This window comes from Ovis aries, chromosome 18 (assembly GCF_016772045.2).
Source record: "Ovis aries strain OAR_USU_Benz2616 breed Rambouillet chromosome 18, ARS-UI_Ramb_v3.0, whole genome shotgun sequence".
In the NCBI taxonomy this organism is placed as follows: Eukaryota; Metazoa; Chordata; class Mammalia; order Artiodactyla; family Bovidae; genus Ovis; species Ovis aries.
The window spans coordinates 26,585,603-26,603,568 of NC_056071.1; the positions used below are offsets into that span (position 1 = coordinate 26,585,603).

Consider the following 17,966-nt stretch of genomic DNA (forward strand, 5'->3'; position numbering starts at 1 on the left):
CTGCACGGCCGGCCCCACCCTTCCACATCGCCCTGCCCCTACAGGTCCTATAGCCCCGCCCAGTATCTGCCTCCCCGTCAGCATCTATCGCCCCGCCCCTGCAGTGTACAACCAGCCCCACCCTGCCCTGGCGCCCCGCCCCCCCCGTTTATATACCGCTGGCCGCGCCCCGCCCCCGCAGTGCGCCCCTTCACTGCCGGCTGTCCACGCGTGGCGTCCGTGCGTGTGGGAGGCGAGCTTGCCGCCATGGCGGCTGAGGCCCTTGCGGCTGAGGCGGTGGCGTCGCGCCTGGCGCGGCAGGAGGAAGACATCCGCTGGCTGTGGGCGGAGGTCCACCGTCTGAGGGACGAGCAGCTGAACGCGCCGGACCGCTGCCAGGCCGAGGGGCCGTGCCTCACGCGCGAGGTGGCGCAGCTGCGGGCAGAGAACCGCGAGCTGCGCCACCGCCTGTACCGTCTGCGGCTGTGCCTTGCGGAGGAGCTGAGCCACCAAGCGCGGCTGGAGAGCGCGGCGCGGGCGGAGGCGGGGCGCGAGGCCGCAGGCGCGCAGGTACGGAGGAGGGGGCTGTCTGCCGGGCTGGGCGGGTGCGCCGGGGGTTGGGGGGGAGCGGCAGGTGCGGATGCGCTGAGGACCGATGGGCGGCAGGAAGGTGCTGAGACCGGACCTCCTCCCCGTTCCCCCCACTATCCCGCTCGGGCCCAGAGCCCACCGCAGGCCAGACACCCCAGGGCCGCTGCGTTTGCAGTGAAGTCTCAGCTTTTCTAAATTGTCCGCTACTTATTTTCTTCAGTGGCAGAAATGGGGTTCTACTTTCTTTGAAAAAAATGTTGCGGTGTTTAAAACTCAGTGTTCTTTGCTTGGGCGGAAGACCAGCAACTCCCTATAGAAACCTTCCCTTCGTTCTGATCAATGGCTGGTCTGACCTGTTGATGACAGGTGGCTCGGGGTGTTTGGTCCTTGCCTGGTTTCCGGGGCGGGGTGGGGGAGGTCTGTTTTGAGATTTGCGTATTTAACCTTGTCACTTAATAGTGTTCTGAAAGATTGAGGGCACGAGGAGAAGGGGGCGACAGAGGGTGAGATGATTGGATGACATCATCGACTCAATGGACATAAGATTGAGTGAGCTCCGGGAGATGGTGAAGGACAGGGAAGCTTGGCTGCAGTCCTTGGGGTCGCAAAGAGTCAGACATGACTGAGCGACTGAGCAGGCATGCATGTTATTGTTTTGATTCACTTACCTTCCAGTGATATAGGGTATTTGAAGTTCTTGCTGTGGCTCAGACTGTGGATGTTCCTCACTTTTTTGCCGGGGGACTGTGGTGTTCCTGGGTAACACCTTCCTGAAACAGTGCATTTAAAGTCGCTGGTGACAGCTCTGCAACTGACTTCCAGGAACATTGTTTAAGATTTTGGGTGGGGGGAATCATTAAAGAGCAAAATATATTAAGTACACAGAAAAAGTTGGCTTAAAGCTCAACATTCAGAAAACGAAGATCATGGCATCTGGTCCCATCACTCCATGGGAAATAGATGGAGAAACAGTGGAAACAGTGTGAGACTTTATTTCTTGGGGCTCCAAAATCACTGCAGATAGTGACTGCAGCCATGAAATTAAAAGACGCTTACTCCTTGGAAGGAAAGTTATGACCAACCTAGATAGTATATTCAAAAGCAGAGGCATTACTTTGCCGACTAAGGTCCATCTAGTCAAGGCTATGGTTTTTCCAGTAGTCATGTATGGATGTGAGAGTTGGACTGTGAAGAAAGCTGAGCGCCGAAGAATTGATGCTTTTGAACTGTGGTGTTGGAGAAGACTCTTGAGAGTCCCTTGGACTGCAAGGAGATCCAACCAGTCCATTCTGAAGAAGATCAACCCTGGGATTTCTTTGAAAGGAATGATGCTAAAGCTGAAAGTCCAGTACTTTGGCCACCTCATGTGAAGAGTTGACTCATTGGAAAAGACTCTAATGCTGGGAGGGATTGGGGGCAGGAGGAGAAGGGGACGACAGAAAATGAGATGGCTGGATGGCATCACTGACTTGATGAACGTGAGTCTGAGTGAACTCCGGGAGTTGGTGATGGATGGGGGGCTTGGCGTGCTGCGATTCATGGGGTCGCAAAGAGTTGGACACGACTGAGCGACTGAACTGAACAGTTAGCAAGAATGTGTGAAAATGCACAGTCAGGAAGGACTGAACCCCAGAAAACCACTTACCTGTTGAGGGTTGAAGGTGGTGGTCAGGAGGGCCTCTCATATGGGATGCCTGCTGCCTGCCCCTGTCCCTGTTTCTTAGGCTTCAAACCTGTTGCCCTTTGTGGTCATTGGTATGAGTTGTTTATTATTTCCGTTTGTTTGTCAGCCTCCTCCTAGTCAAAGCCCAGAAGAGGATGTTAAAAAGGAGATCGACCCTGACAATGAGGTAAGTCATTGCTGTGGAAATAATATGTAATTTTATTGCATATATAATAATAATAAATAATATAAATATAAATAATAAAATAATATGTAATATTATATGTGGAAATAACCTGTAATTTAAATACGCTTATATAGTTAATTGCCCAGGGGTGTGTGTGTGTGTGTGTATTTGTACTCAGTCGTGTCCAACTCTTTGTGACTCCATGAACTGTAGCTCTAGAGCCTGGAAGCCACAACTACTGAGCCTGCACACCTATAGCCCATGCTCCACAACAAGAGAAGCCACTGTAATGAGAAACCCATGCACCTCTAATAGAGAGTAGCCCCCACTCACCAAAACTAGAGAAAAGCCTGTGCAGCAAAAGAGAGATAGCGCAGCCAAAAATAAAGATTAAAAAAAAAAAGCTATCTTAGCTTAGAGATGAGACAGCCACACAGCCATAAAGCACTGCTTTAAGTTGAGACAGCAGAGCTTTTCTTTTGTGTTAAGGAAACTGGCTTTGTTGCTTTTTTAATATGTCATTACAGCAACTGGAGAGAACTGATAAAAGTACATCAGCATTTGGTAATAGCCGAGGAGGAGTACTTGGCCTCACAGAGATCCCTGGGGTTGAGGAGTTCAGACAAATAGGAGAAACAACTAGAGAACAAAGTCAGATAGTGTATCAGTTAAGGGCTGAGTTGTGTGGCTCTGTGCACAGGCTTGCTAAGTGTGCAGAGAAGGGCGATGCCAGTTGGAAGAAGAGGGGTTTGCATGGCTCAGTAAGACCTGGGCTTCCCTGGTGGCTCAGGGGTAATGAACCTGCCTGCCAATGCAGGAGCCTCAGCTTCAATCCCTGGATTGGGAAGATCCCCTTGAAAAGGAAATCCAGTATTCTTGCCCAGAGAAGCCCAGGGGCAGAGGAGCCTGGTGGGCTACAGGCCATGGAGTCGCAGAGTCAGACAGGAGCACGCAGGCACTTAGTTGGGAAGGGGTCAGCCCTGTAGAGGGGAGTCTCTAGAGAGTGGGAGTTAAAGCAGAGCCTAAGGGCTGGTTCGGGGGGATGCCCTGGGCCTGCTGAGGAGGGTGGGGCTTATTTAGAGCTGAGCAGTTAGAAAAAAAGTGAGCTGTGTGTGTTAACCTTACCATATTCTGTATTCTGATGGCTTTCAGGTGAAGAATCCACCAAATTTTATGAAGGAAAGATTGAAGTTTTTTGAAATATTGAAGAAAGATCATCAGCTCTTACTTGCCATTTCTGAAAAGAAGGGAGATACAAGCAATGTGATCACAGTAAGAGTGGCAGATGGGAGAATAGTGAAAGGGGAAGCTTGGAAAACAACGCCTTACCAGGTGGCTGCTGAAATAAGGTAAACTGTAGTGTGGAGCAGGTAGTGTTAAGTGCTGCGCCAGAGCTTCGTGGCAGTGTGTTCTTGGGGCTGCTGAAGTATTTTTTTCTTAGTTGAATAAATTAAATGTAATCAGTTTATCTATTCCCTCTTGGCTTCTAAAGAGGCCATTTAATAAGTAATTGAATATCAGAACACAGTCTCTTCCGCTTTAAAGTGTCCAACTTTTAGAGTTCTAATAAAAGTACATAGTAGAGAAAAGTGCGTATAATCCTTGACAGGTGGCATGATATTGACTTGGTTTATCATCAAGATACTTTTATGAGATTTTACAGGTCTTTTGTCAGACTTGACTCCAAGCCATTCTTCTGCCAGTAGATAACCATGGGTGAGTCTTTGGACCAGTGTGGGCAGATCCCTTCAGCTGTCCAAGCCTGTTTTCTTATACCTTAAGTAGAAATGATAATACTTTCATCATTTACCTCATAAGGTTGTAAATATTAAATGAAATAATGTATATGGAAGATACTCTGAAAATTAAAACCTCTCTGCTGCTACTGCTAAGTCGCTTCAGTCGTGTCCGACTCTGTGCGACCCCAGAGACAGCAGCCCACTAGGCTCCCCCGTCCCTGGGATTCTCCAGGCAAGAACACTGGAGTGGGTTGCCATTTTCTTCTCCAATGCATGAAAGTGAAAAGTGAAAGTGAAGTCGCCCAGTCGTGTCCGACTCCTAGCGACCCCATGGACTTCAGCCTACCAGGCTCCTCCATCCATGGGATTTTCCAGGCAAGAGTACTGGAGTGGGTTGCCATTACCTTCTCCGTAAAACCTCTCTAGAAATGTACAAAGAAAGCTTACTAATTATAAATTGAAGATGTATGTGTTAGAGCTATGATCAGCCCTAGAATAGGTGCTTTGGTCTTCCTAGAATTTAGGCACTTCAGTGAAGTTTCGTTGTTCTGCTTAATGTTAATTCCTGGCATTAAAGAAAATTCTGTGGAAGCTGTAGCTCAGAACTGCCATGTAAATAAACTTATTATTTAAAAAGCAAACTTTTCAACAATTCAAATTCTCAGATTCCTTTGAAAACTGGTTAAGATTGTGTTTTTTAATCCTATTACATCATATACTCTCGAGGGCCTTCCCATCTGTTCCTGTGCTTTCCAGGAGAGATGGATAGATGCACTGGGAAAATGGGCTTTGAGGCAAGAGTAAACTTCTGTCTCTTCGTGGAGAGTCATATGCATGTTGGCGGATTAAAGTCTGAGCTGCCCTGCACTGAAGAGATGGTCCAAGCTTGGGAAACAAGGTCATTTTATCCTAGGCCATGTTCTTTGTTGCTCTGTCAGTGACATTCATTTCCACAGGCACCAGGTCAAAACCACCCTCAAGTTTGATGACAGAGGGGTTGCAGGAGTTATCTACAAAGTAAAATTGTCCAGCGCTAAAGGACGAGTTGGTGATGGACAGGGAGGCCTGGCGTGCTGCGATTCATGGGGTCGCAAAGAGTCGGACATGACTGAGCGACTGAACTGACTGACTGACTGAAAGGATGGGCCTAACCACATCAGACATACGTGATGAAAGCAAAGGTCATGATATTACCTTCAGGTGGCAGAACTCAGGGATACAGTCATCGAGTGGGAGACGGGGGCTTATTTTTAAAATAGAAGAACAGTGTAATCCTCAACTTTTCACACCCCTTTATGAGTTATATAATGTAGCATCACACCAGAAATGCAAAATTTTAAGAACTCAAGAGTAGCAGGCTTTAATATACCTATCTCAGTTCTTGACCAAATAGGCCAATAGACGTGTTAAGATGACACGGTCTGAACAGTAACATTTAAGATGGGCTCCAAGGCTACTCCCCGGTCTCCGTGCTGTGGCCCACATGGTGCCTTCTTTCTTGGGACGTGTGGTTGTGCTTTCGGCTCCTCAGAATAAGATGCAGAAACACACAGCATTCTGTGAACAAAATGAAATCCATTGTGAACTCAGTAAACATTAAATGGCAACAAGACAAAACAAAACTAGGAAATTAAAAACTTCAAGATGCTCAGGTGAAGGGAAATAAAAACAAGTATTCTTAGTAATAGAAAGGAATATTCTTAGAAAATGCTTCTTTTTAAAAACTATTTATTTGACTGTGACGTGTCTTGGTGGCAAACGAACTGTCAGTTGCAGCATGTGGGATCTAGCTTCCTGACCAGGGATCAAACCCTCTGCACTGGGAGCTCAGAGTCTTAACCCCTGGACCACCAAGGAAGTCTCAGAAAATTTATAGGAGAATACATTTCAACATCTGTGGAATAAATCTGAAGTGGTGATCAGAAACAGATTTGTATTGCTTGAAGGCTTTTATTATCAAATAAGAAAAAATGAAATGACTGAGAATTCAACTCAGGCAGTTAGGGCAATTAAACAAGGAGGAAACTCTAAAAATGTGACTTAGAGAAGTAACTGAAAAACTCTTGGTAAGGGTGCAGTGAAGTGGCTGGATACAAAAATAAAGTTAAAAATAATAGTTTTATTAAGTTATTCTGCCTGTTGCCTTGGTTTCCTGAGAGCAGATTGCATAGATGATTCTTCCTGCTCTGAAGGAGTGTAGTAGGCCTTCCGAAGTGCAGTGCATAAGGTCCAGATCATTCAGGCAAGGATGGGAAGATTTGAACTCATTTTGGAGAAATAGCTGTGCATGAGAATGACACCACAGAAAGGGAAATGACAGATGTGAGAAAAATGCACCATATAAAACAAATGATTGCTCCTTAAATAGTTTTTCACATTAATAGGAAAAAGAGGAAAACTTCAGGAAAAAAAATAGTCTTAGGACTGCAAATTAATTGTGTATTATAATATCTATTGGTCTATCAAAGGTTTAATTAATATCAGTTAATGTTGATAGGGTTTGAGGGGAGTGGCCCTGTAGAAGGTGGGACGCAGAGATGCTCTATCTTTCTTAAATGTTTGAACTCCAGCCCTGACCCAGTCATCCTATACATAGCCAGTTATCCTCAGAAAAACACCCCCACAGGAAAAAATGGGCAAAGGACACTTGATAGCTCAGTGATGAGTAGCTCTTGGCTTGTGGTCCCCAGACCAGCAGCACTGGCATCACCTGGGAGCTCGATAGAAGAGCAGCGCTCCGGGCCCCTCGGGAGTCAGTCAGTCACCTGTGCTCCCAGTGCCCTTGGGGCTCCTAACTAAACTGTCAGAAGAAGCCCCTCAGAGACCGCAGCTTAGAGAAGACAGATGCCACATTCTCCCCTTACAGTGTGGCGGAGGCCTGCTGGCAGGTATCTCTGGGCCAGGCCTTTATTCATGGACCCTGGTCCCCCCTTCACCATCTTGTCACTCAGCTGTCCTTTAGGTGGGGTTTGTCTGCATCTGGGGTGCAGGCTGGGTGTCACCCATGGACCAGCTCACAGGCCAGGGGGGTAGCAGCTGAAGAATGAGAGTGCTTTGAGTCCAAGACCCCAGAGTGGCACGCTTGAATCCCCTAGGGATTGTAAGCTCATACGGAGTCACAGGCCGTGCTGAGCTGTGGGAGAATGGAGACACAGGTCTTACTGACCCAACCCATTTCCAGTCCAGGTACTCTTGCCACGGGAGAGAAGACTCTTGGCATCAGGGGCAGTGTCTCCCAGCCATGCCCCTTGATGTCCAGACCCCTGGGAGTAGCCCCCTGCCTCATGCCCTGCCGTCCCTCCTCTCTCCCCTGTGAGTCAACTCCAGGCACTGCCAGTGGCAGCAGAAAGCCTGGGACTGACTTTAGGTGAACCACACAACCGCCCTCCCGCCTTCACCCATCAGCCAGCTGTAAGCAAGCTAACAGACAATGAGTTACAGTGAGGGATCAATGCAGTCTCGGTCATTTGAGACAGAGAGGAGCAGTGTGGCTGGCTCCAAGGCAGTGTTCAGGAGCCCTCGGGTCCTGTTGGCTTGGGTCGGCCTGTCTGGCAGCCCTTTGTTCTCTGGGAGTAGCTCGGTCGCCTATTGTCCTCTGTTGGACCTGGTTTTGCAGTTTGGAAGGTCCATCGTCATCCCTTGCCCTCACCTGCCACGTCTCAAGTGCGGACAGCCACTGGGTGTGGAGGCTGCGTGTTTGGTGCCGCTCCCTTGGTGTACATGGTGAAGCTAGGGGTGGGGTCTCAGGGCTCCTCTGAGGATCAGTCACGGGTATGTGTGAGTGGGGCTTATGGTTTGTTCTGCAAAACAGTTCTCTCAAGCAATTAACTGAAGTAGGCCTCTCACCAGACGCTTCTAATCAGTCTCACACGAGAGTAATTTTCCTAAAGAGTTCTCCTAGACCGGGACTTCTCACCCTCTTATTCCTTGGCTTTGTGCTTGACTCGTTTGTCTTTTCCTCCATTTAATGAACCAAGATTAGACATACCGTAGGCTGGGGGAGAGTGGCTCCCTTACTCTGACCTGTGCAGTTGGACGGGCCCATCTTGTCTGTCCCTGCATGGACTCTGAGAAGGGCTGTCACTGCCTGTCCCCTTGCCACCTCTGCTTGCAAGCAGAACAGGTCTCACCTGAGTATCCCTTGGTCTGGTGTGTGCATGCTCAGTTGCTTCAGTCATGTCTGACTCTTTGTGACGCCATGGACTCCCACCAGGCCCCTCTGTCCATGGGATTCTCCAGGCAAGAATACTGGAGTGGGTTGCCATGCCCTCCTTCAGGGGATCTTTCTGACCCAGGGATCAAACTCACATCTCTTAAGTCTCCCGCATTGGCAGGCGGGTTCTTTTTCATTAGCACCACCTGGGAAGCCTTCTTGGTCTGGCTGTCGTCGTTGTTTAGTCGCTCAGTTGTATCCCTCTCTTTGTGTCCCCATGGACTGCAGCACTCCAGGCTTCCCTGTCCTTACTTATCTTCCGGAGTATTACTTAAACTCATGTCCATTGAGTTGATGATGCCATCCAGCCATCTCATCCTCTGTAGTTTTTTGCTCAAAGTCACAGGAGTTCCCTGGCATATCCCAACATTCTACCTTTTCATACCTGTTTGCTCATGTGCTACAGGCGTTGTGAGCAGATCTTTTGCCTACAAGTCTTACAAGATACTTTTTTGTGCTGTAACAAGGGTTGTTAGCTCTGCGCATCTTAGTGTCTCTCCTTGTAACTGCTGCCCATCTGCTAAGCCAGTGCCATATAATTTGCCTTGTTACTTCCAGGTCCTTTTTTCTGTGTCAGTTAAGACACAGGCTAAACTGCTGCAGTGGAGGCCACAGAAAACTCCGTGGCTTAAATTTGGTCAGCATCTCTCTGAGAGCAGTCGGGGGGTGTAAGATCCAGGCTGGGAGGCAGTGCTTCTCCATACCCTCATTTGGGGACCTGAAGTCCTTCCATGTGGCTACTGGGTGGTCTGGTACAGTGTTGCCTTGTCTGTGTGGTCTAAAGGTTGTAGCTCACTTGTGTTCCATCCCCAGAGGGCCGGAAGGGGGTGGCTTGGTGCCCTGCATAGTCTAAAGGCAGAGATGTGGCAGTGTTTCTGCCTATCTCCTCCACTGTAGCCACATAGCCCCCTCCTGCTGCAGGGCCAGCCATATGCTGACTGTAGACGATGGAGATGATGGACTGGAGGGGCCTGAGCTGCCTGGCCCAGCCAGCAGAGAGGAAACTGAGATTCTACTCCTTTGACAGTAATACTGAACATTTATTAAGTTCTGATGATGAGTACACCTTATTTTTGTCGCTGTGTAGTTGCTCAGTTGTGTCTGAATCTTTGCGACCTTCTGGAGTCTAGTCCGCTGGCGCCCCTCTGTCCATGGAATTCTCCAGGCAATAATACTGGAGTGGGTTGCCATTTCTTTCTCCAGGGAATCTTTCCAATCCAGGGATCAAACCCCCGTCTCCTTCCATCTCCCGCATTGCAGGCAGTCTTGACCACTGAGCCTTCTGGGAAGCCCACACCTTACTTTATCCTCAGAATAAATATATGAAGAAGGTCCTGTAATTCCCATTTTACTGATAAGGAAAGCAAGGCTTAGAAAAACTGAGTAAATTGTTCAGGGTTCAACCTGAGGTTGGCCTGACCCCAGAGTGTGTGCTCTTAACCATAGGGCTGTGCCCAGCTCAGGGCACTCACAGAAATATAAATGAAAACATTACATTGCCAAGAAGACATAATTTTGTACTCCCTGAGAATACAGAGAAAGGTATTCTTGGCCCTCTCCTGGTAGGAAAATTTGGCAATGTAGTCCAGTTAAGCTGTTAAAAGTTTAAATCCCAGGTTTACTTCTAGAATTTTCCTGAGAAAATAGGAACTAAGATATATTCAATATTCAGTGAATATTCAAGAATATTCACTGCAGCATTATTTGTCACTGTCAAAATAAAACAAGAAAAGCAAAACCCTCAAATTATAACCGAAATGCCCAGCAATAGTGGGTGCATTAGGCAAATTGTAGTTCCACGGCAGCTGTCAGGTAGCATGTTTTACATGTCTGTCTGCTGTTGGAGAAACTGTCGTGGTTTACTGTTAAGCTTAAAAAGTGAGTGCAAGTTACTCAGTCGTGTCCAACTCTCTTGCGACCCCATGGACTGTACAGTCCATGGAACTCTCCAGGCCAGAATACTGGAGTGGGTAGCCTTTCCCTTCTCCAGGGGATCTTCCCAACCCATGGATTGAACCCAGGTCTCCCGCATTGCAGGTGGATTCTTTATCAGCTGAACTACCTGGGAAGCCAAAGTTTAAAAGTAGGTTATTAGATAACATAAGTAGAATAATATTTTCAAAGTTTTTATGTTGATGTGTAAATGTTGTGAGTACTTATCTCTGGGTAGTAAGATGTATGTGATTTTGTTTCTGTGCATTCTGTTTTCTGAATTTTTACAGTGACCAAATCATATTCCTTTTGTACTTAAACGTCACAAAAATTAAAAAAAAAATCCTTTAGTTTACATTTGTACTTTCCACTTAAGAAAGAAACAAACCCTGGAAATTAATTTCATGTTTTGTTTTAAGGAATAGCTTTAGTCTGTGATGGGTTAACCCCCATATGACCGTCCTTTCCCCAGTCAGGAGCTAGCAGAAACCACCGTGGTGGCCAAAGTGAACGGGGAGCTGTGGGACCTGAACCGCCCGCTGGAAGGGGATGCCACTGTGGAGCTCCTCACCTTCGAGGATGAGGAGGCCCAGGCCGTAAGTGTCTGAAAACCAGCCAACCACACTTTGGATGTTTATGTTGTCAGATATACCATGTACAAAGTCACACACTAACGGGTAGAACAGTGGGTTTTGTGATCTTCTAAGTTTGGTGTTTAATAAATCTAACATTCATGACACTATATTTAAAAGTGATTCATAAAGAGCATGAGCAAAATATGTAATGAAATACATAGCTTGCATATGTGTGGTAGTTTTTCTCACTTAAGGACTAACCCTAACAACAGTCACCTAGCTTCATACCAGACGCCACCCTGAAACTTGTAAACCTGTGTTGATTTCTTCGGTCAGCTGACCAGCATCCAAGGTGCTGGGTGCACGTGCTGATCCTGTGGGCGGCAGAGTTCATGACAGGTGGAAGGGATAGTTAGTAAGCAAATCAAACAGCTAGATGCTTTCAGGTTGTGTCAGCCTCTGGAGAAGGTCAAGTAGGAGCCAGTCCGGAGCAGCTGTGGTGGCTGGCCTGGCAGGTGGTTTTAACCTTTTCCTGAGGTCAGAATCCTGCTGAGACCTGAGCACTTTCCCACACGGGTGGGCTCTTGGTTGACCTGCAGACACGGTTTTTTAACAGTGGGCTGCTAAGTGCCTTCAGTCTGTCAGGAATATGGGTGGTGGGGACAGGGGACCACCACACTTAATGTTCCACAGAGGGGTCAGCCTCCTTGACGTTCTCTCCCCCTGTGTTCAGTGACATCATGAAAGATAAAGCATTTATCATATTATCATGGGAAGTCTTCCTAGAATGCCTGATCAGTCCACCCCTGGCACCTGATGTCATGTTGTAGGGCTTCCAGAATAGTTGTTGTTGCCCGTGAAAATGAGTTACCTTCCAGGCTCCAGCCCTAGCCCTGGTGTACATTATCTAGGTGAGACCCAGTGACATTGTCACAAAGGTACCATGTTAATAGTATGCAGAGCTCAGATGATTCAGTAAACTTTTTTCTTCCAAGAGACTCCTCTGCCTTCCTGAGTCCTCTTTCAAACTTCCACAGCCATGTGCTGTTTAGCGTGTGAAGACTGCTGTGTAGACGCAAAATCTTGTTAATGTGAGTGATGTCAGGAACAGCCACTGTGGCTGCATCTCTGACTCAGAAAGGTTAGCCAGAGGAGGAGGAAGGGGGCCAGTGCTCACACTCACAGGTGGCCCTCTGCACTGGGCCTGAACCAGCTCTGGGTGGCTGCTCTGCTCATGGTCCAGCTTTCTTCTGCTCATGGTTGAGGCCCAGAAGGAAATGGTTTAGGAGCTGGGCTCAGCGCTGCTCAGAGTAAAGCTGCAGGAGAAGCACACGGCTGGCTTGTGGGGCATGGGTTGGGGGGGGGCACAGTGGGCTCCAAGGAGGGCTCAGAAGCAGGTGGGTCTCAGCAGTCTGCAGAGACGACACTGCCTGTGTCCTGGGGTCTGTTTCCTAGTGCTGTACCCACATGCTCACTCATCCCTGCGTCCGCCTGGTGACTTCCCACGATGCAGCTGTGGCCTGGCCTCTGTCCCACCGCAGGTATACTGGCACTCCAGTGCCCACATACTCGGGGAAGCCCTGGAGCTCCACTACGGGGGCCTCCTGTGCTGCAGCCCGCCCGGCGGCGGCGGCTTTCACTACGATGTGTACCTGGAAGACAGGTAACCCTGAGCGCCTACTTGTCAGTGCACTGAAGATCTGATACAGGACATGATTACAGATGGGGTAACCATGTCTGAAAATTATTATTTATGAGTGTAGATTTGAGGGTAACTTCTCAAGTGGTTTTCTTTCTTTCAAAAAGAAAGACATGACACACTATTTATCTAACCTGAGGCTTGTTAGGGCAGACTACTGATTCGGACCGGAGTGGTCAGGTTAATCCCCAGAGAGCAAGTAGTCCTCGTCATGATGGTCAAGGGCGACGTGCCCCCCAGCCACATATCCCGTGGCTGGAGCCAGAAGGGCCAGTCCCTGGAGGTTTCGCATTCCCTAGGTCTGTGCATGAACTCCTGAGCCACAGGCCCCGCCTCAGCCCTCCTTACCTCTCACGACTCTATATGGAAGCCTTCCCAGCTGTCAAACTGAAACCCAAGGGTCCTCTCTACCCCACCCTGGCCCTCATCCCCAACCCTGTCACTCCATCCAGTTCTGCCCGTTTTGTCCCCTCAGTGGTTCTACCTGACCCCCCTTCTCGCTCCTTCTGCCTTAGTGTAGACCCCTGGTGTCTGTAGCCTGGTTGCCTGTGGTTCATTCTACCTCCAGCTGTTACCTCCATGCTGCCCAAGCTCCCAGTGCTCTGTAGCTCCTAGCCCAGCCAGCTCGTCCCCTGTGAGCACCCCTCCCCATCAGAGTCATCTCAGAATGTGTAGGTGCCTCCTGTGTGCTGGGCTTGGTGCTGCTGACTCCCCAGTGGAGATCAGCCTGTCCTCATAGGCTCAGCCATCCAGTCGGGGGAGACAGACAGAAACAGACACACCACCGTTTGCTGTGGGAGGTGGCAGAGCTGTGGGACAAGCAGGTGGGCACTGAGCTGAGAGCTCAGTGACCTGGAAGTAGGGTGGGACGGAGGATGGCAGGGAGCTGTCCCAGAGCATCCCAGGCCTCTGTGGGGAAGCCTTGGGTCTGGCAGTTGGGGGGTGCGGCCCACGAGACTGGAGGGACCTGAGCACAGATGGTGGAGGAGGGAAGGAGTGGGGTTTGGGGGACATGTTGAGTCTCTGAAATCCTGGACCATGGAGCAGCACGTTCCTCTGGGGAGAAAGTTGATCTGCTGATGACTAGGGCCTCAGGTCACAGGTTCCGTCCCAGTGGTCTGTGGCAACTGTTCTTCCCTGCAGGGCCGTGTCCAGCGCAGAGCTGCCGGTGCTGCAGAGCATGTGCCAGGCCATCATCAAAGAGCAGCAGCCATTTGAGAGACTGGAAGTCAGCACGGAGGTCCTCCTGGACCTATTCAAGGTGATTACGGGGGGACTTGAGCAGTGATAGCACACCACTGCTTTAAACAAATGGTCAGGCCCTGCTCACCACATTGTTCCTAACACTTGGTTCAGATTTGTAATGCAGATATAAGTAGGTAAAGGGCCGGGAGAATAGTGTTCATTTGTGTGTTTTATAAATCTGATTAATCCTGAGTGGTGTTAGTACTCCAGCTATTGAATTCAACAATGTTAATAATACCATATAAAATTCTGGCTTTTTCTCTTTTCGTTGGGGTTTTCTGCTAATTTTTAAAATAGATTCTAACCTGGAGTAACCTGTGTAAAACTTCAACTTTCTCTTTTTATTGTTCAAACTAATTTACTTAAAATATCTTCTAAATTTTATTTTTAAAATCATAAATATCAAAGAAAACATAATTTGAGAGTACGTGCGATATTGTTAGTTTTGTGGGCTTGAATTAAAAAGTAGATTTGGATTTGGTAAAAGTTGCAGCTGCTTTTTTTCTGTGTGTGGTAAACTATCCAAAATATAAAAATTACTATTTGAATCACATTCTAAGTGAACAGTTCTGTGACGTTAATACTCTCACACTGTTGTGCGGCCACTGTCAGCGCCCATCTCCAGAGCTCTGCGCCTCCCAGCAGTTACACCGAATCCCCTTTTCCCCACCCCTTCTGTCTCCTTGAGAGTGATGCTCTAGGGCCTCATCAGGTGGAATCACACGGTAATTGTCCTTCTGAGTGGCCTGTCTCAGTGTTGTTTGCTTAAGGTTCATCCATGTCCTAGAAAGTGTCAGAATTGCCTTCCTCTTTTGAGGCTGAATAATATTCATTCCCCTTTATGGATGGACTACCTTTTATTTATTCACTCTTTGCCAACAGACATCTCTTGACTACTAAGAAAAATGTTACTCCATGGGTGTACTCGTATCTGTTCATGTCCCCACTTTCAGTTCTTCAGTGTATACCCGGAAGTGGAGTTGCTGAATTATATGGAAATCTTACGTTTAATTTTTTGAGCAACTGCCATGCTGTTTGCCACAGTGGTTGTACTGTTTTACATTCCTGCCAGCATGAGCGTTCCAGCTTCTCTGTATTCTTGACAATTTGACTTTTTCGTTCTCTCCCTTCCCTTTCCCTTCAAAAAATAAAATAACCATTCCAGTGGGTGTGAAGGAGGTACCCTATTCTGGTCTTTATTTGTATTTCTCTAATGGCTGGTGAGAGCATCTTTCCACATACCTGTTGCTATTTGTAGATCTTCTTTGGAGAAATGTCTGTTCAATCCTTTGCCCACTTTTGAATTGGGTTGGTTGTTTTTTGGTGTTGAGCTGTAGGAGTTCTTGATATATTCTAGATACTAATCTCATATTAGATATGTGATTTGCAATTATTTTCTCACATATTTTGGGTTGAGAACTAAATTCCATCAAAACTTTGTGAAGAAAAATGACTTGATTTTAACATGTAAGTACACAGCAGTTAAATCATACAAGTCTATTTTTTTCTCCCAATAATTACCTCCTTTAAATAGTTATTTAATACAAAGTATCTGGCACAATAGTAATAATGATGAAAGCAGAAAAGTGTCTGCTGTTTTTTAATGTAATAATATCATTTAGTGTAGACTTTGTTTTAATTTTTTGTACAAATTCATACTGTAGCTGTGTCTTCAGAATTTTATTGATTTCTTGTAGTTAAAGCTGAAATCTTCTAGAACAGTCCAGTCTAATAACACCATTCCCAAATCTGAGCCGTGTATGTCATCTGAAATTTTCTGGTAACCACATTTTAAAAGTAAAAGGTGAAATTAATCTTTATAACATTTTATTTAACCCAGTAAATCAAAAAATATGTAACCAACATAAAAAGTGATTTTATATTCTTTTCTTCCACATTGTGCTTCTGGAATCCAGTGTGTTTTGGCCTGGCGGTGCCCCTCAGTTCAGATCAGTTATGTGTCGAATGCTCAGGGCCCACACAGGCTCTGGGCACCCATCCTGGGTGGCACAGAACCAGGCGCTGAGCCCCATGTGTCCCCAGGGTCTCAGCACCTAGAACATAGCAGATGCCCATTCAGTGTTTGTTGGAAAAAGGGAACATTTTTTCCCACTTAAACGTTTTATGTGATACTATTTGGGTGTATTTTTCTTTGTAGTACGATAAATTTAAATGCCGCATCCTGAAGGAGAAGGTGGCCACACCAACGACCACAGTTTACAGGTAACATGTGTGTGTGAATTGTAAACTCTGCTCAATGATGCATCTGTAGGCATTAGCAGATGCAAGTTTGTCTTTGAGTGGGAGGCCTGATTGTAAGTTTGCATGGTTGACAGAGTACTCCTTTGTGTGGGGACTCTGAAGTGTCCCCGCAAAGGGAGGTAATGATTTTCTCATTTGTATTTATCAGGATGGTACTAAAAAACCACAGGATGCCCTGGTGGCTCAGGGGTAAAGAACCCTCCTCCCAAAGCAGGAGACATGGGTTTGATCCTGCTTTGGAAAGATGCCCTGGAGGAGGAAATGGCAACCCACTCCAGTATTCTTGCCTGGAGAATTCCATGGACAGAGGAGTCTGGTGGGCTACAAGTCTATGGGTCAGACACAGAGTCAGACACAACTTAGCAACTAAACAACAACAAACCCACATTCTGTTTTGGGGATGTTAGCTGTAGAGTGCCTCTCTCCCTGCAAGTGAGACTGTGTTCTCAGGGCCTCATGTTTTCGGGGGCTGTTCAGGAAAGGAATTCTGTTTATCCTCCCATGTTCATATTGGGGGGCAATGGAGCTGTAGTGGGCCATCTCCTCAGGAATGATTTCCTGCCTCTCACCACACTCTCCACTGTTTGGGGGCCAAGAGCGTCACCCTCTATGCATCAGGAAGGCAGAATAGAAGTGGTGGATAGCAATGACCATGGGAGCCCAAACCCAAAGCCTTAGTTCTGCTATACGTCAGGCTCCCAGCCCCGTTACTGGCCACTTGTTCAACTGCCTTATGGGTACTGCTTGTCCCCACTCCTGGTGTCCCCTTCTTTGGCTGCCTGTGACCTTCTCAGTCCCATCAGAGAAGACTTGTCCCTGTAATAAGTATGACCACAGATGTCCTGCACAGGGCACTTCCTTTCCACACTCAAGTGCTCTGGTTCTGTGACTTAGCTGTACATGAGTAAAGTCACACCCCCTTCACGCACAGCTGTGCACAGTGCGTTTCCTGAAGGGTCATGTGAACACGTGGCCACTTTATGCTGCAGGTGGATACCGTGCTTGTTTTTACCACTCTCCAGTGACCTGATAAGATTTTATTATTTATTACCTGTAATACAAAGAAATGTTAGCATACCATTTCAGAGTTTAAAAACAAATGAGGAAATTAACAATATATGGTGAGTTTTAAATTTCTGACTTTTAATACTTGATCTTCTGCAGTTTTTAAATATAATTCTATTTATTTATGGCTGTGCTGGGTTGTCATTGATGTGCGAGGGCTCTGTCTAGTTGTGGAGAGTGGGGGCTACTCTTTGTTGCAGGCTCTAGAGCACCCAGATTTCAGTAGTTGTGGCACACGGACTTAGTTGCTCTGCAGCATGTGGAATCTTCCCGGACCAGGGCTTGAACCCATGTCCTCTGCGTTGGCAGGGGCATTCTTATCCACTGCACCACCTGGTGACTCCCTTTTGTTTTTTTAAAAAAAACATTTCTTAGGTCAACATTAACACTTACTTATCAAGTGGAATGGCTTGTGTTTAATTTTTTGAACATAAATGACTTTTTTCCCTATGGGGTTATTTAAAGATTGGCTTATTTAAGTCTTTCTTACTAATCAGGCATTTTTTTCCATTTCTCTTGAGCATTAACTTACAATCTCCTTTTTGGACAGAGAACAGTACATAAATCCCGGTAATTCAAAGAAATGGTGTTTTCATGTTCAAAACTTCATTCTACTTTGAATAATCCAGTCCCTTTATGTGTTCATTATAATTTTTAACTTTTTAACTAGTGAACTTTAAAAATATTTAAAATTGGTTGGAATAGTTAAGGAACAACTTTCCTTCTTTACTAAATTTCTCTTGAATTGGTTGACGTTAAGTCACCTTTTCTCTGACCTGCATTTTTGCTATCTTAACTTTGTTCATGTTTCTGTAC

General features: G+C 46.9%; 1 protein-coding gene across 3 annotated transcripts in view; it reads left to right on the forward strand.

Moving 5' to 3' along the window:
• Window positions 1-179: 179 nt before the first annotated feature.
• TARS3 (threonyl-tRNA synthetase 3) overlaps window positions 180-17,966 on the forward strand; it is a 44,873-nt gene continuing 27,086 nt past the window's right edge. For all 3 annotated transcript variants that reach the window (XR_006056837.2, XM_042235172.1, XM_015101955.3), the window contains exons 1-7: window positions 180-549; window positions 2,361-2,420; window positions 3,573-3,769; window positions 10,777-10,900; window positions 12,421-12,542; window positions 13,722-13,839; window positions 15,982-16,046. Coding sequence is in view for 2 of the 3 variants with exons in the window: in XM_042235172.1 (XP_042091106.1) it covers window positions 247-549; window positions 2,361-2,420; window positions 3,573-3,769; window positions 10,777-10,900; window positions 12,421-12,542; window positions 13,722-13,839; window positions 15,982-16,046 (989 nt within the window). In the remaining variant the exon portion in view is untranslated. The remainder of the gene's footprint in view (window positions 550-2,360; window positions 2,421-3,572; window positions 3,770-10,776; window positions 10,901-12,420; window positions 12,543-13,721; window positions 13,840-15,981; window positions 16,047-17,966) is intronic.